Source organism: Choloepus didactylus, chromosome 6 (assembly GCF_015220235.1).
Source record: "Choloepus didactylus isolate mChoDid1 chromosome 6, mChoDid1.pri, whole genome shotgun sequence".
NCBI lineage: Eukaryota > Metazoa > Chordata > Mammalia > Pilosa > Megalonychidae > Choloepus > Choloepus didactylus.
Genome location: NC_051312.1, coordinates 11,357,567 through 11,374,100, shown reverse-complemented (window position 1 = coordinate 11,374,100; position 16,534 = coordinate 11,357,567). Strand labels below are relative to the sequence as shown.

The window sequence follows — 16,534 nt, the reverse complement described above, 5'->3', positions numbered from 1 at the left end:
GCCTCCCTCCTCCCACCCTTAGCTCCCTCCTGTACCCCAGAGTGCTAGCAACCAGATTTTCAGAAAACCGAATAGGACCTGCCTCCCCTCCGTGACCTCCTCCAGTCTCGTGGCTTTTATCTTGGCACTGAAATTTGTCTCTCCAGCCTGGACCTCTCCCCCCAAACTGCAGAATCTTACTACTCCACATCTCCACACAAATGTCTAAAAAACAGCTCAAACCTGACACAGGTGAAACGGAATTCCTGATCTGCCCCCGTCCTGCTCCTTCCAAACTCATCCATATTTTGGTGGAAGCCACCCCGTTTTTTCCAGTAGCTCAAGCTAGAAACCTTGAGGGCATCTTCACTCCCTTCTTTCCCTCATCCGCCACATCCAACCCATTAGCAAATCCTGCTGCTTCTACTTTCAACATGTATCCAGAACCCAACCGGTTTTCCCACCTCCACCACTACTCACTGGTGCGAGTACCACCACATCTTGCTTTGATTAGAGCAGCGATCGTCTTCTTCCTTTGACCAAGCCCCTATGCTCTCTTTTCAACCCAGCAGCCAAGATGGTCCTCTAACCCATAAATCAGTCACACTTCCTCCTCCGCTCAGACTCTCCACTTGCTCCGTGGAAAACCCCAGTCTTTCAAAACCTACATTCCCTAAAGGATCCCTACCCCCCTTACCTCTCTGATTTCACCTCCTTCTCTTCTCCTGCTGCCCCGCTCGGCTCCAGCCCCACTGTACTTCTTGCAGTTCCTCAAACATTCCAGGCATGCTTCCTCTTGGGGATTTTGCACTCACTCTCCCCCCAACCCACCCCCGGAATGCCTTTCCCCCAGATATCCACAGGACTCACTCTGCTCCCTTACCTCCTTCCGATCTTAATGCAAATCTCATCTCATATTCTTTTCCCAGCACCATAGATAAAATTCCCGGCCCCACCCCCTTCCCTGCTCCATTTCTCTCCATCGCACCTATATCATCTATGTTACTATGAATTTTGGCTATTTATTTAATTACCTGCCTCCCCCGTCTGGCATTCAAGTTTTATGAAGGCAGTGCTTTCTCTTTTTTTGGTGTGCTGCCGAGAACAGTGCCTCATATGTAGTAGAGACTCAACAAGTGCCAATGGCCTGTTTAGGGGCCACCCTCTGCTCTGAGCAGTGAAGACAAGATAATGAGCAAAACCTGACAAAGCCCCTGAAGTTTAAGCCTTGGGCAGCAGTTCTGCGATTTTCCTGTGTGGGACCCTACCTGGGGAGCTCTCAGAAGTGAAGACTCTGGCTCCACCCCCTGGAGATTTCGGGGGTAGGACTCAAGGGTTTGCACTCCGAGCGAGTTCCCCAGGTGATTCAGAGGCAGGTCTTGCCGGGTTACTCTGGTCTGCTGGGATAGACTGAAATGACCACGCCCGGCGTCTCATTTTAATAGCACCATTCGGTATTTAACAGTTGTTACATGCCTGCCTCCTCTTCCGAACAGTGGAGTTTTAGACAGCGATGGCATCTTGCTCCTCTCTGTGTCCCCTGGACTCAGCACAGGGTAGGTGTTAGTAAATGTTTATTGAGAGGACGAATGAATGGAGGGTGAATGGGTAGAAGACGGATGAATGACTAATGGGACTCTGGTTAGAAAAGGAATTTCAAGGGTTCAAGATCTACATGGTGAAAAGGTTTCCAGAGACCTCCCGTGTGCCCAAGAGGCCGTAATGCGACTGGTCCTCGGTGAAGGTGGCTGCTCCGCCGGCCGCTCAGCCCCTGGCGACGCGCAACGCAGGGGCGGCGCTGCCACCCACCCGGCTGCCCGAAGCGCGCGTCTGCGAGCTGGAGCGCGCCGCCAGGACCCGAGCGGCCGTTGCCATAGCTACAGACACAGCCCCGCGAGGAGGGGGCGGGCCCGGGGTGGAGACGTCATTCCTAGCGCGACGCTCCTCCGCTCCTCCGCTCCTCCCGCCTCTCTCCGCTCTGAGACCCTGGGGCCCGCCTCCCGGGCTCTCCACCTGCGCGCCTCTCCCCACTCCCAGCTCGTCGCGCCCCCGGGTTCTGCGCCGGCGCGGTGCCCGCGAGGGCGCGCAGGGGAGCCCGCGAGGCGCATGCGCGGTGCGGGGCCTGCTGCCGCTCTCGTGTCGCCGCTGCCGCCGCCGCCGTTGCCGCCTCCTTGCCGGCAAGTGAGTAAAGAAGAAGCTGAGGGTCGCCGCTGCCGCCGCCGCCGCCATGGGGGTGAGTGAGGGCGGGAGAGGGGCCCAAGAGGCCCAGGAGCGCTCCTCGCTCCCTTCGCCCCCTTTGCCCCCATTGTTCCTTGAACCCCCTTTCACGTGACCCTGACCCCCTTAGGCCTCACGTGACGCCCCCAGTCCCCACATGACCCGACTCCCCCATTCTAAGCATCCCCACGCTTGGCCTAGCCCGAGAATTCCCCGGGAGCCCCCCTTCTCCGGGGCCCCAGCTCCTCGGGTGCCCCCACCCCTGGCGTCACGCGGGCCCCTTCCTCGCTGACCTGTTATCTCCTGGGCCTCCCTTCCCCCACCCCGCGCTCCCTGAGCGCCTTCCCCCGCCGCCCGGAGCTCACCCATCACCTGGCTGTCACCGGCCTCGCGGCTTCCCACATCCCAGGCCAACCCTGGCTTGGAGGGCACTGAGGCCCAGGGAGAAACAGGCACACATCCAAGGTCACACAGGCGGTTACCGGGGAGCCCGACCCCAGTCCGCTGCACTTCGCGCTCCTCGGACCCCCCAGCGAAGCCGGTACCCCTAAGCTTTTCCGAAACCTCTCCTCCAGTTTTCAACTCTTACTTCTCAAGCATTCTCTTTCTTCCCGGCAGAGACCTGCTCTCACAGCCTTCTCCTAGGTGCAGCGGAGTGTTCCGTACTATTACTTGGGTTGTTAGTAGCGCTTTTACTGCAGGAGGCTTTGCAGGGGGAAGTTGTGTGGATGGTGTGCAAGGGGAAGGTAGGGAGCCCGTGGTAATTGCCCAGGTGGGGATGGTTATTGACCTCTGCTCTGTGCAAGATAGCCTGGAAATGCATTTTAGTGTCTGTCCTGGCTTATGCTGATCTAGGGTCAGGCAGAAGTTAACATGTTCTGCAAGCTCATCTTACGAAGTTGAGTTAGGTTCCTATCAGGCACTCTCCTAAAAATGTAACAGGCCCTCCCTGGTACTGTCTATTTACGTGGAATTTCCACCACTGTCAGGGAGCCCTGACTTTGGAGCCAGCCCCATCTTTGCTTTAACAGTGACAAGGCTTTTCAGAATGTAAGTTTCCTCATCTGTGTAACAGGGATAAAGATACCTCTCCTATAGGGTTCTTGCAAGGATTGAATGAGATTACGGATGTAAATAGCCAATAGGTGCCTCATAAGTAGAGACTTATTTTTGCCTGTATTTCAGCCTTCACTCTGGTTATCTAAAATAGATTCGTGCTATTTTTAACCCATTGGGTTTGTCCCTACAGTTATTAACCTCTATTTGTTTTCTTGCCTAAATATTTACTGACTGCACAAATCAACTCTTAGACAAAAATAGTTGTCCAGTCCATGTGGAAACACATATTGGATCATCCATGTCAAAACAAACATTCATCATGTTTTAAGAAGGAATTTTGGATACCAAGTGCTTCATCTGTAGGAAATCTCAAGTCTAGAGACCTTGGGCATATTCACCTAGATTTGGGTGAAAGGTCCCAGACCCCAGCTCTTGTTGATCCTAGATAAAACCCGTGTCCCCAGAATTGCACAGGAAGTATCTGCCCAGCATCAGCCTCTCGAGACTGAGCAGAAAACAAGAAGCATAACATGGCATTCTGGGTCAACACTTCCTCATGGGTTCTTCTGAAATGACAGGTCCCAGAGATACAGCGATCCTTGCTTCATTTAGGGCTCCAGTCTTTTTACCTTCATACTTTTCATACTTTTGTGTCTTAGAACAGCCCCTACAAAGCAAGCACTTCTGGCCTAAAACCCATTGCGACAACCAAGGAATTTGAGTTTTCCTCCCTGAAGTGAAGCTGGAATTCTCTCATTTCTCTCATTCCTCATCAGTGGGGGCTGTGGATGCCTCAGCTCAGCATCACAAAGTCCCAGTGGTCACCTGCCGGTGGGAGCCCTGCCCCATCTGACAGCCTGACCTCAGGCTGAGGGGCCAGTGGCACCAACGAGCACCGTTCTCTGCAAAGTGCTCTCACCCTCGCTGCCACACCTGTGTGGTCCATTAGGAAGGAGCACCTAGGTGCTTTTCTTCCTTCTCCGAGGACAGGTTCTTCCTATGGATGCCATGTGGGATGGAAACACTGACCCTGAAAATCTCAGGGCTGCGCAGCGTGCTTTTCTGAAAGGTTCCTCTGGCCCCCGTCTTGTGTTTTTTTAATTTCTCTCTGTGACCCCTAGCAGTCGGAGCACTGCACATGGAGACACTAGTCTTGATAGGAATAGGAGTTTCACAGTTAGATTAAAAAATAACATCCATATAACTCATTTTCACAAGGAGCGACTTATATATGTAACTTTGATATCATGGGGAGAGTGCGAACTTTAGTGTTCCGACCTGGATTTGAGTCTTGGATGATCCGTTCCACAGTTTATGAATGGGGTACCCCGTCTGATGAGCGCAGGGAATACCCGGTGAGTACCGCAGCTTGGCCTCTGCCTTGTGGAGTACAGTCTGGTAGGTGAGGGGAGGGAGTGATAGGTAGACTGAGAATGTGACAGTGAAGCCAAGAACTCCATTCACTGGCACTGTGACCCTGGAAGTTATTTAACTTCTCCATGCCTCGATTTTCTCATCAAAAAAGTGGGAGCACAGACTGCTGAGTTGAAAGGATTGAAGTAGAACAGATCATCTATAGTCAAGCTCTGGCAGAGTGCCTGTCCCTGGAGGCATGTAGAATTTTTCTATATCCAGTCCATGCCATCATTTTATCCTCACAAAAGTCCTGTGAGGTGTGGGCATCATGAGCCCCATTTTACAGATGAGGAAATTGAGGTTTGGGTAACTTGCCCAAAAGAGATTATGTAAGTTGTCTAAAGTCGCACAGCTGTGAGGTAGAGGAGCTGAGAATCAAATCCAGATCTTGACTCAAAATCCTTTTAATTACATAAAGCTCCCTTGGGAAAGACCCTTAACCACAATGAGCTTCTCTGTTCGCTGTGCTTATTTCCTATTTTAATTAGGAAAATTTTCCTGCCTCCCTGCAAGACAGCCTTACCTCCACAAGGCAGGGGCAAAGCTAACTTGGGCAGTAGGAGACCACTTTTCCTAGTGCAGGTCTGACGGAGAGGCCTGGCCTGTCTCCGGCCCAGCCTGCTGCAGCCTCCGTCACATCCTGTGTGCAGGCAGTGAAGCACTCGGGCTCTGCCATCAGCTGCAGTCTCAGACCATGGTAGCCCTAAGCCTCTGAGTTGCTTGGCTTGCCCATTCCTGTGCGTAAATAAGCCCATAAATCTGGAAGCCCGGGCCTGGCCCTCCTGCCGCGTGTGCTCAGGAATTAACTTCATGTGCTTGGAATCAAAACAAGTTTCAGTGGGAGTCACACTTTCCTTCCAGTGCCTTGCTCCTTCAGCTCTGCGTTAAGTTGAGAGCACCACCCTGCAGAGTGGAGGAAGGGGGCTTGCATGCACCGTGAAGGTGTGCTAGCTTCTGACCTACCCTTAGGGCTCTTCTGTGGGGCCAGCATTTGCACCCCCACTTCCTAGAGATTGTGCTGCTTTCAGAAGTCATGCAGGGGATGGCACGGGGAGCCCAGTCCAATTGATGCCAAAGCTGATGCTCTTTCTGCCTCATTGTGCAGCCCTGGAGACCTTCCAGCCTGGGGTCTCCCTTTTCCTTGAGTCTACCTCGGTGGGGCAGGCATGGCCTGGGGTGGCATTGTATTGGCAGGTCAGCCGTTACCAAGCAGGATGGGCCATGAGAAGTGAGCTGCTGAGCAGTTGCTTGAAGGCCCCTGAGCCCGGGCCTTACCTTGGCAGGCAAGAGAAGGTCTTTGCTCACGAGATCATTTGCTGGTCGGGTAGAAGTCCCTCACACTGTGGATGTGGGCTCTGGCAGTGAGAGACCGCACAGCTGGTGGCATGAGCACTGGGCTGCAGCCCGAGCCCTGGGATTACAGCTTCCTTCTGCCTCTTCCTCTCTGGGGAACTCTGTCCCGTCATCCCCTCAAACCCCAGTTTCCTCATGTGTAAAGGGAGGTGATGGTTTCTGCCCTGAGAATTGAACAAGATAATGTTTGTGAAAGTACATTACAAGCTATGGCATCTTCCCTTGTCCTGAAACCCAAATACCCAGAGAAGAAGATGGATTCTGTAAAACCTGCATATTGTAGAGAGGGGCTAGTTCACAGATTACAGCATAGTGGAGACAGTCTGTTCTCTTCTCTTTGCTCCTTCCTTTAGGGAGGTAGGAAATGGGGTCTGGCCTGGCTTCTAGACAAGGACTCAGCCTGAAGATAGCAAATAGCTGGTGCTGGTGGAGTTTATATTTACGGAGCAGTCCCTGGAGTTGGTGGCGTCTGAGCTCTTTTTGCCTCCTCGTTGCTTGAAGCAGGGGTTAAGCAGTCTCTCATTCCTTGGGAAACAGAGTGCAGAATTTATCCCAAGCAACTTTCCCAGCAGCTGGCTTTTCAACTCATCTAGACTGTTAATCACCCTGAGTGCCCTTTCCTGGGTCCAGTCAGTGCATGGGTAGGATGAAATTGGAGGAATAAAATCTCTCTCTGGACTTAGGAGATGGAGCTCAGGGAGCTGCAGGTTGGGGATCAGATGAGGCTCTGCCATTGTATAACGCAGAGCCGTCTTACCAGTGCCTTTGGGGTACCTTCTGGGGGCCCGGGCGGGATGGGCGAACACCTCTGGAGGCTTGTACTGCATGGTCCTCGGCAGTGAAAATGATGTAACTGCCTTTTGTTGAGCATGTGCCATGTGCAGGTGCCACCTCCCTTGGGCTGGGAGGAGTTCGAATCCCGGCTCATCAGATGAGGGGAAGCTCAGAGGAGGGCCGTGTATTGCCCCAGGATCCATGGGAAGCGAAGAGCAGAACTGGACTTTGGTCCAGGTTTGTCCAACTCCAGATCTGGGCTCTTTGCCCCATGTGCCCCAGCCTTTTACAAGAGGACAAGAGGGTCCATTTAGGCCTGAGAAAAGCCCGCATTAGCCTCAAAATTGGTTCTGCTGTAGATGCAGTTGTGGGCAATTTGCCGTTTTTCCTATGCAAGGAAAGCCTCCCTTTGCGGCTCCCCTGCTGCCTGTGTGCCCTGCAATTTGCTAGCCCCATGTCAGCCTTCCTGCTATCCTGGGGCAACCCCTCGGGGTCCCTTCACCCTTGTTGCTAGGTATGCCTTTGCTGAGCAGGGCTTCCGGGGATGGCTCTGTACCTGCAGACCAGGGTACCCTGGTGCTCGCTTAGAAATGGGACCCAGCTCCCAAGGGGTCTGCCCCCAAACCCACCTTTAGCTCTTAGCCAGGAGACACTGAAAAGGCTTTGAAGGGATTTATACTTAGGAACAGCTGTCAGCATGTACCTCAGATGCCATCTCCTCCCTGAAACCTGCCCTGAATGTGTCTAAAATTAGTCGCTCCCACCTCACAAGGGAGTGGATTAAGTACCTGCCGGGGGCCAGGTTCTGCTGCAGGCACTGTCAGATTCTCTCACTGGGGCTTCATAGCCACCCCGGTCAGCAGGGCCCTTGCTCTTCTCCCAAGGTCTTGTGACCAGGAAACAGTGGATCCTTCTTTCAAGAGCCTGCATCTTTCCCACCCCATCACGGGTGCAGCAGCGAGGGTGGGAAGTTTCCTGCCACCGAGGCCCAGCCTGTGGGTGCAGAGACCCTTGGGTTCCCAGAAGTAAATCCTGTCAAAGGGGAAAGTCAAGTCTGGTCAGCCACAGCCCTTCCAGCCCAACTTTGCTTTTCCCTGTTGCAGAGAAAGTCGAGCAGAGCAAAGGAGAAGAAGCAGAAGCGGTTGGAGGAGCGGGCAGCCATGGATGCCGTCTGTGCCAAAGTGGACGCCGCCAACAGGGTGACTCTCCCATCCTTCTCTGCCCCTGCCTCCTGGAACTTGCTTTTTAATTTGACTTCTTTTGGTGCCACTCTGTGGCAGAATTGTGTTACTACCCAACCAAGCCTCCTCTCCCTCGGCCTCCTTGTTCCGGAAGGCTGTGCCAGTGATTGGGCCAGGTGTGCGGGGATGTGTTTTCAAATGGAACTCGCTGCTTTTCCCTCTCTGGGTCTCCTTTCTAGAGGAATTTTTGTTAGGATTTTGCAGTTTGGAGGGGAAACACACCCCCCTTCAAATCGCAGTGTACAGTTTTCCCATTCATTCCTTCAGACGTTTTTGACTGCCCATGAGGTACCGAAGGCTGTGCCAGGGGCCAAGGGGGTGCAGCGGCTTGGCCCTTGAGGGCCCGTGGTCACAGGAGTAGTGGCTGTGAATCTGAGTGCCAGACAGACCCAGCCTGGCAGTTCCTAGTCATCCTTCCTGCCCGCACCCTTCATCCGCTGTTAGCCCTCCCGTTTTAAACACTTAGCATTTATGCAGGACGTGGCCCAAAGACGTGGTCAGAGCTTTGACCAGGTTAGGCCTGGAACTGCTTCTTGGAATCATGCAAGCGGATCACGTGGCCCCTTCTCTGGGTTAGCTAAGCTGGGAGCAGGCATTATGCCTATAGGTGTTATGCCAGAAAAGTCTCCTCTTTCCCTGCACAATGAGGCCCCTGTAGCTAACTTGGGCCTCCTTACCAAAGCTGCCCTCCTCCGTGGGATTTTGGAACAGAGGCTGAAGGGAGGGTTCTCATCAGGGCTCCTGGGGCCGGGAACTGAGCCCCCCGATGAGGGTCTGCGCAGCATTGAACTTCCAGATGACGGGGCCCTGGCTAATGCATGTGCACACATGTGTTGGTGCTGCTACTCCTTCTTTCCTTTCTCAGCTTGGAGACCCCTTAGAGGCTTTCCCCGTGTTCAAGAAATATGATCGAAATGGGTGAGTCGCATTTAGCATTCCTAACCCTTGTCCCCAAGTGTCTTCTGGAATCTGCCTCTCCAGAGTGGGCTTCCTCAGACTTGGGTTTTCTCATTCTTCTTTCTCAAGAAGCAGCAGAAACTGTCTCACACCCTCTATTGGCGTCCAGTCCCCCAGTGAAGGTGACAAAAGAATCTGTGCAGGAGCAAAGATTGTACTTAATAGCAGACTATTTAGGACCTTGTATTCTCTCTGTACGTAGAGCCGAAACAAACTTGAGAAATCATCTGGTCTGACACCTTAGCTGAGGCTCAGAGAAAATGAACGAGATTTCTGAACCCTGGTGTTTCCCCTGACAACTGAGGGGCCTTTTAATTCCTAGTCCAGTGCTCTTCCCCTGTATGTAATTGTGAAAAGGTTTTGTGGTCCTGGACAAATTGACTTGACCCTTGGGTGTCTCGATTTCCTAATCAGAAATGGGTCTAAGTCTCTGCCCCATAGAGTTGTTAGGAGGATTAGGTGTAAACTTTAGTGCCTGGAGCGTACTATATATAAGCTGTGTAAGGGTTAGCTATTATTTTTACTGTTATTATTACTTATCCAACTTATCATAGAGTCTGGATTAAAACTACCCTCCCCTTTTTCTGTTCTTCTGGTTTGTAAAATAGGAAGCACAATCTGTCCTACGTGTGATGCTATTGATGAGTCACTTTTCTGTAAAGTAACTTATTGTCTTAGTGGAAAAAACAGGCCTTGTGGTTTTAGAGAAACCTGGGTTTCTATCATAGTTCTGCCTCTTACTAACTTGACATATGCCCCTGTGCAAGTCACTCTCCTCCTCAGGCCTCATTTTTTTAGGGTGATGGTGCAAACCTTCAAGTTTGTTTTAAGGAGGAAGGAGAATCCAACTCCATAAGTAACACCTGGTATGAGTATCTTAAGGAACAAGATAGACAAATGGAAATAAATGAATTAAAAAGTAAAGATTTTAGCAAGTAAGAATAGATTTGCCTTTCATAGGTGTGTCTGAATTTCATAGTATCACATTAATTATTGTTACTTTTTCTATCTGTGATCAGATACATTACCATGCCTCCGATCATTTAACTTCTGGGATGTTCTTTGACATGTTCAGATTTCCCTTGCTACAATATCTCTTAATGTTTCCATATTCCACGTTCCCTCTAACTTCCAGAAATACAGAACAGCTTGGAAGCAGGCATTGCCAGCCAACGCTGGGCCCCTTTGGTGCTTGGAATCTTGTGTGATTTGCATGGCTGTGGTCCCACTTCCACATACGTAAAGAATTCAGATTAATGGAGCAGTTAGACCTGCAGACAGTCCTTTGGAAAATGTGTAGATAAGGCACATGCAGTGCTGTGTTTGGGCCTTCCTGATGGTTCCATTGTCAGTATTTACAAAGAAAGGAAAACCCTCCAGGAGCAGGAAGTTGTGAATTTCCAAGGTTGAGCCCCTGTGCAGCTCCCATGGCATGCCCATTAGCGGAAGGCACGAAGATTCCAGTGGGAGCAGCCTCTGCGGGGCCCTGTCGGAGGCTATGGAGGAGATTGAAACGGGAGCTCATTGACAACCTAGAGTCTGCCAACTTCCGTCCTTTCAGGATGCAGTGCTACCGAGAGCACGTGGTTTCACAGTCTGGCCAAGGGCTTTAACTGCTTTGCTTTAGTTTCCTTTAGAAACCCATACCCTGACGCCAACAGGATTTGTTAGTTTAGGAAGACAGAAGGCTGGGTTGTACACTGCTCCAGCCTCTTTGGTCAGCTGAGAGTGCCGGCTGCATCCTCAGGCATGTTTGTCAGCAGTGGTTGTCTTGAATGGCCAAGGTTGCCCGGCGGGTTTCAAGGGAGAGGTTGGTAGATAAGAAGGGAGGGTTCTCCTGGGACCCAGTGAGGATTCAGTTCAGAAATTAAAGCAGTGGGAACAATGCCTTAGGGCAGTGGCTGTGGGAACTAAGGGGGCCTGAGTGTTTGTGATACAAAAGAGGCCTGCGAGGGTAGGAACAGAACAGAGTGGGAGCAGACAGGGCTGAGCCGTCCACCCCATGCCGAGTCTCGTGAGGACAGCTGAGGGAGGCAGCAGAGGGGACCCGCGGTGGGGCGGAGGGCCAGTGACGTCGGCTGTTAATCTCAGCCCGAGGTGACCATCGGGTCCTTCCCAGGTACCTTCTGTAGTCACATTTGGGGAGGCCGGGTGCCATCTTGAGGCCAGGCAGGCCTCACCGTTTCACTTTCCAGGAGGAGCAACTGTGCCCTGGCTCCAAACGCCTCCTGTTCCTCTTTGCAGGTTGAACGTCTCCATTGAGTGCAAGCGAGTGTCTGGACTGGAGCCAGCCACAGTGGCGTGGGCCTTTGACCTCACCAAAACCAATATGCAGACCATGTAAGGGCACCCTGAAGGGCTTGTTCCCTGCCCTGCCTTCCTCTCCCAGAGTTCCCGTCCTGACTTTCCCCAAATTTCCCAGGTATGAGCAAAGCGAGTGGGGCTGGAAGGACCGAGAAAAACGGGAAGAAATGACGGATGACCGCGCCTGGTACCTCATTGCTTGGGAAGATAATTCCATCCCCGTTGCCTTTTCTCACTTCCGGTTTGACGTGGAGTGTGGGGATGAAGTCCTGTACTGGTAGGAACCACAGCGTGGGGCTGGGGTGGTGGGCGCGGGAGGCACTCCCCGTGAGACACATCCCAGGGGCTGACGGGCCTGCTCACAGCCTCTCCACACACCACCCTCACACTCACCTCTCTGATGCTTCTTCCAGTTACGAAGTGCAGTTGGAAAGCAAGGTGCAGCGGAAAGGCCTGGGGAAGTTCCTCATACAGATCCTGCAGCTCATGGCCAACAGGTCAGGACCACCTTCCCAGGAGGCCCCGCGTGCTCTCAGCGTAGGGAGCTGCCTCCCAGACCGTTCTCTTCCTCGAGGCTAACTGGGATGCGCACTCCCTGCCTTGCCGTGACTCCAGATTTTGTGCACTCAGCTCAGTGCTGCAGTGTCTTTTGAGCGCCTGATCTGTGCTGAACTCTGTACCTAAGTGGTGGGGACGCAGAGAGGAAGTGGGAAAGAGTCCTGCCCTAGAAGCAGGCATGGTCCAGTGGGGGTACCCAATGTCCACGCGCTCTGAGAGGCTTCGTGATAAAGGGAAGCGCAGTGCTTTGTGGGTGCCGAGAGAGGCTGGAGTTGGGGTGCAGAAATGCTTCACAGGGGAGCAGATGGAGGATGCCAGGCAGAGACGAGAGAGGACTCAGTCTTTGCTTCTCTTTCTAAAAAGTGCCCTGTCTGCTTCCTTCCCAGCACACAGATGAAGAAAGTTATGTTAACAGTATTTAAACACAACCATGGAGCCTACCAGTTCTTCAGAGAAGCGCTGCAGTAAGGGACCGGCCCTGGTGTGGGATGCTGGGCGGTGCCATTTCCTGGTCCTAGTCCCCACCCCTCCTGAGCCTGAGCAGGGAGGGTGAGACAGCCTGGTGGCGCCCTCTGGCCTGGCCACCTCACCCCCCTCCTGGGCCCTCGCTCCTAGAGGCCCCCTGAGCAGTGCTGGTGGGGAAGGTCTCGGGCCAGGGAGGAGAGCAGCCAGCTACCCACGACCCTCTCTTTTCTCCTGCCTGCCTTACAGATTTGAAATCGATGACTCTTCCCCCAGCATGTCCGGTTGCTGTGGCGAGGACTGCTCCTATGAGATCCTGAGCCGGAGGACCAAGTTTGGGGACAACCAGCACTCCCACACAGGCGGGCACTGCGGTGGCTGCTGCCACTGAACTCCGCAGGTCGCTCGCACATCAGAATGCTCTGTGCTAAGGCCTGCCCTCTCCCTGGTCTCATGCCGCCTGCCAGGCACCGTCGGAGCGGTGGCCTCCTCAGCCCTGCACATGCCAGGCTGTTCTCCGAAAGCACAGAATCCTGGGGGAGAAGCTGTCTAAGCTGCAGAGATGCCCCCTACCCACCTTTCTCCTGGGAGACCAGGGAGGAGGGGTTGCTGAGGGGGCACGGGTGGAGGCCAGGCTGAAGCCGTCTCCTGCAGTGGCTGCCTCCTCACTTGGCTCCTGGGTCCTCAGGCGTAAGGTTCCCCCACTTCTCTGCAGCTGGATTCTGACCACCCCCACACCCCATACTTGGATGAATGGAATGTGCCATCTCTATGAGAGTCTCAGGTCCTAAGTCTGGGGTCTGGTGGACCCAAAGAGGAGTGGCCCTGTGTGTGATCGGACTCGAGAGAAGCCATGCTCTGCAAAGACCATGACAAAGTCTTGTGTCAAGACACAGGGAAGTGAGGGGGTTCCTTTTAGCTGTGCTTTTGTGGATCTGCAGTTACCGTGGAATTGCCCCAGGGGACCAGCCACTTGGGAGGAAGGCTCCCTTCCTCACTCCATCGCTGTCACTGAGACAGGCAAAGAGGGCCAGGGACAAGGTGTCACCTGGGGTCCCCTGTGGGGACGATCGATCGCTTCTCTGGGCTTTCAGACATCACTGCATTCTACCTTTACCCCCTTGATGTCACGCAGTGGTGACATGGCAGTGACTCAAGTTTTTTTATTCATAGAAGAAAGCCAGAGGTCCTATCTGTTTATCTCCATCACCCTTTGCACCCTCTCCCCGCCTCTCACTTCCACCCATATACCTCTGCTCTCATTCTAGGGGGGAGTATGTCAGGGAGTCCCTTGTCTTCTCCCAGTTGGAGCCCTTGCTCCCAGTATATTCCTTGCCATTCCTCTCATGTCTTGGTGCTGATAGCTCTCTGAAGGTGGGGCATCCCACCCTCCCCCGTCCCTCGCCTTCGAGAGCCCCCCACCAGCACAGGCCTGCCCTGCCTGCTCTGCCCAGCCTTGCCCCTCACTGCCTCAGTGAGGCACTATGGGCTCTGCTCTGGCCAGGCCACAGCTCAGGCTGCAGCAGGATTGCCTCTCCGTGGCCAAGACAGCTGCTTCTCTCTGGAGTTACCCTGTGGCGGTGGGCTGGAGCTGGGAGGAGAAGGCCTTCCTCTTCCCTTGTGGGGTGGAGGCAAAGGCACTCTCTCTGTCAGAGGGGCTGTGTGTCAGAATGTGTACTTGTCCTGACCTCTAGACCTTGTTCCTGCTCCAGCGAAGAAAAACCGAATCTTTTCCAGGAAAAGCAGCCAACCCCTCCCCCTGGATGTCCCTGAGTTCTGCTCTAGGGCGTGTCTTAAAGGTTCTAGCCTTTATGAAGTTGCTCTCGGGGAAGGTCTGTGGGTCCCTCTGACCTCAGTGTCTGTTCACTTCCCCACCCTCTGCCCTAATTCCAATGGTGGTCTGTCCTGGTGGAATCTCCCCAGTGCTGTTCTGGCTTCTCCAGATTCTTGCCTGGGCAGGAGCCGTGCCCATGGGCCCCCTCACCAACCTGGCCCCTCTGCCGTGTGCCTGTGCTGCTCTTGACCCCACCAGCCATGGGGCTTTGCGCTCCCCTGGAGAGGGCCTCACGCTCGGCCCTGGGGTGAGCCCACCCTTACCCTTACCCTGTTGGCTCCCGGGGGATTTTACCAGAGGGTGAGATTCTAAGTTTTGGGGAGAGGATTGGAAAACTTCCAAGAATCATGGAAAGGAAGAAGCACGTTTAGGAAGAGGTTTCCTCTGATCCTTGTCTCTCAGAGGACACAATGGTAAATATTGATCATGGATTTCTGATAACTCCCACTCAAGGGGACCAAAGAGAACCCCCGGTGTAAGTCCCATGTAAGGTGAGTTCAGTGTCTTGTCTCTGCAGTAATTGGACGCATGGCACCAAGCGCCCCTGCTCAGGCCAGCTCCCAGAGCGCTCCCAGGGCCGGGCTGGGCTGGGGAGGCGCTCTCTGAGCCCAGCAGGCAGGTCACTCTCGGTGGTTGACCGGATCCTGTTGATTTCCCAAGCACCAGCCTTTCTCCACCCCCACCCCGCCAGGTCTTGGTTTTAAGAAACATAGCAGGCCTTTTGTACCAGGCTTTTCTGTTTGTTTTTTTGTTTGGGGCATGTTAAAATATTTGTTAAGATATCTTTTTAGTTATATCCACCTTATTTCAGGTTATTTTTGTTGGGGGATATGTGTATATGACATCTGTATGGTTCTTTTTAACCCTTATTGGGTTTTTAGAGGAAATTTGGAAGATAAACTCCCCCTTGATATGTATTATTTTTTCTTTAGGAACTTGTTATCACTGGAATCAAAGGGAGAAAGTGATCTCTTTTTGTGTTGGTTGTATTTGTATGTCACAAATAAAAGACACTTTGTTCAGCTACTGGGATGGCTTCCTGATGCCAAGGTGCCGAGGGCTCAGGAAGCCCCCCTCTGACTGCTAGACCCCGGGGGTGCACGGAGCCGGGCTGGCCATGCCCCTCCCTGGGAAGGCAACCTCAGGGTACCTGGGGCCAGCAGCCAGAGGTGGGAACTGAAGCCAAGTCGGTGTGTTTGTGCCACTTCCTAGATGCCTTGGGTAGAGTCAGGTGTTCTCTTGAGGGGAGCCTGCCTTCCATCCGGGAGAGCCCCAAGCACACACGTGGGGGCCGAATAGACAAGAGCCGGTCTTTCCACCCTTTTACTTTATCATGTTATTCAGAATATTCTTTGTCTCTTGAAAAGACTCCTCCCCTTTTCCCTCCACTCGCTAGAGACAAAGACCCAAAGGAAGGGTAACCCAGGTCAGGATTGTCAGGGCTGGGGGAGGCTCAGATCCCTAGCGTGGCAGGTGGTGCCACCTTGGCTTCGCCCCCTGGTAGGCCTGGGCGGAGAGGCCAGCCTAGCCCCCTGCCTGGTGATCCCACAAGGGAGTTTTAGCTCTCAGTGGAGCAATGAGGTAGGGAAAGGGGCAGGGTGGGTAACTGCTCAGGTGGATACCAGTTATGGCAAGGCGTGGCCGCTGCCTGAGGGTGGGACACACCTAGGGAATTATGTGCAGCTGCCTCATCTTTGAGACTCAGAGAAGGAGCATCGCAAGCCTTGGAAAGAGCGCTTCACTGCACTTGCACAACAGATTTCTCACAATTCTGCCCCTCACACACACCCTCGCCCCAGTTCTTTGTTCCTTAAAAGCTGTTTTTTAAACCCCAGACAGGGTCTTCTTGAACAGCTGTCCCCTTGCTGCAGGGTAAATGGGTAAATGGCCGTAGCTGAAATAGTGTGGGGCCCTTCCTTCATCGCTGCTAGGTGAGTTCCTGGAGGACTGCGGGCTGCATCTGCCTGCTCCACCCTCCTGAGTGGCCTGGGCAAGCCCTGCCCCTCCTGGTCGTCACTGGCCTGGGCTCCCGGAGGCTGCCTCTTGCCGGAGCCTTGAGCCCGCCCCCTAGCTGCAGCTCAGAGTTCTCCACTCAAGTGGTACTTGCACAAACACCACACTGTGAGCGAGTATATGGAGAAACAATTGCTGGATGAGCGGCCTATGTCAGTCAAAGCCTGAGCTGGTTTTGAAGGGATTGGGTCTCCCAGTGGGAGGGGATGCCACTTTGAAGGTTGTCAGTTCAGACCTGGGGACAGATTGATTCTAGGTTTTGCCCCTTCTCCCCCCACTGCAACAGGATGGGGGTCTGGGGCAGGTGGGAAGGCATTGCTAAGGAGCCCGGTAAACGAGCTCCTGGGCTGTGATGCAAAAGGAAACT

At 53.5% G+C, this 16,534-nt stretch overlaps 1 protein-coding gene across 3 annotated transcripts; it reads left to right on the top strand.

Annotated features, from left to right (window-relative positions):
- Positions 1–1,506: 1,506 nt before the first annotated feature.
- NAA40 (N-alpha-acetyltransferase 40, NatD catalytic subunit) lies at positions 1,507–15,180 on the top strand. Of its 3 annotated transcripts, none has more exons than XM_037841178.1 (8): positions 1,507–1,535; positions 7,902–7,997; positions 8,905–8,957; positions 11,241–11,336; positions 11,419–11,577; positions 11,714–11,797; positions 12,245–12,322; positions 12,570–15,180. In XM_037841178.1, exons 2-8 carry the CDS (start codon positions 7,959–7,961, stop codon positions 12,709–12,711), a joined length of 651 nt encoding a protein of 216 aa, XP_037697106.1. In that variant the 5' UTR covers positions 1,507–1,535; positions 7,902–7,958; the 3' UTR covers positions 12,712–15,180. The 3 variants fall into 3 exon arrangements, with proteins under 3 accessions (XP_037697106.1, XP_037697105.1, XP_037697104.1); XM_037841177.1 differs by lacking the exon at positions 1,507–1,535 and adding an exon at positions 2,093–2,212 and having other exon boundaries at positions 12,597–15,180; XM_037841176.1 differs by lacking the exon at positions 1,507–1,535 and adding an exon at positions 2,093–2,212.
- The last annotated feature ends 1,354 nt before the right edge of the window (positions 15,181–16,534 follow it).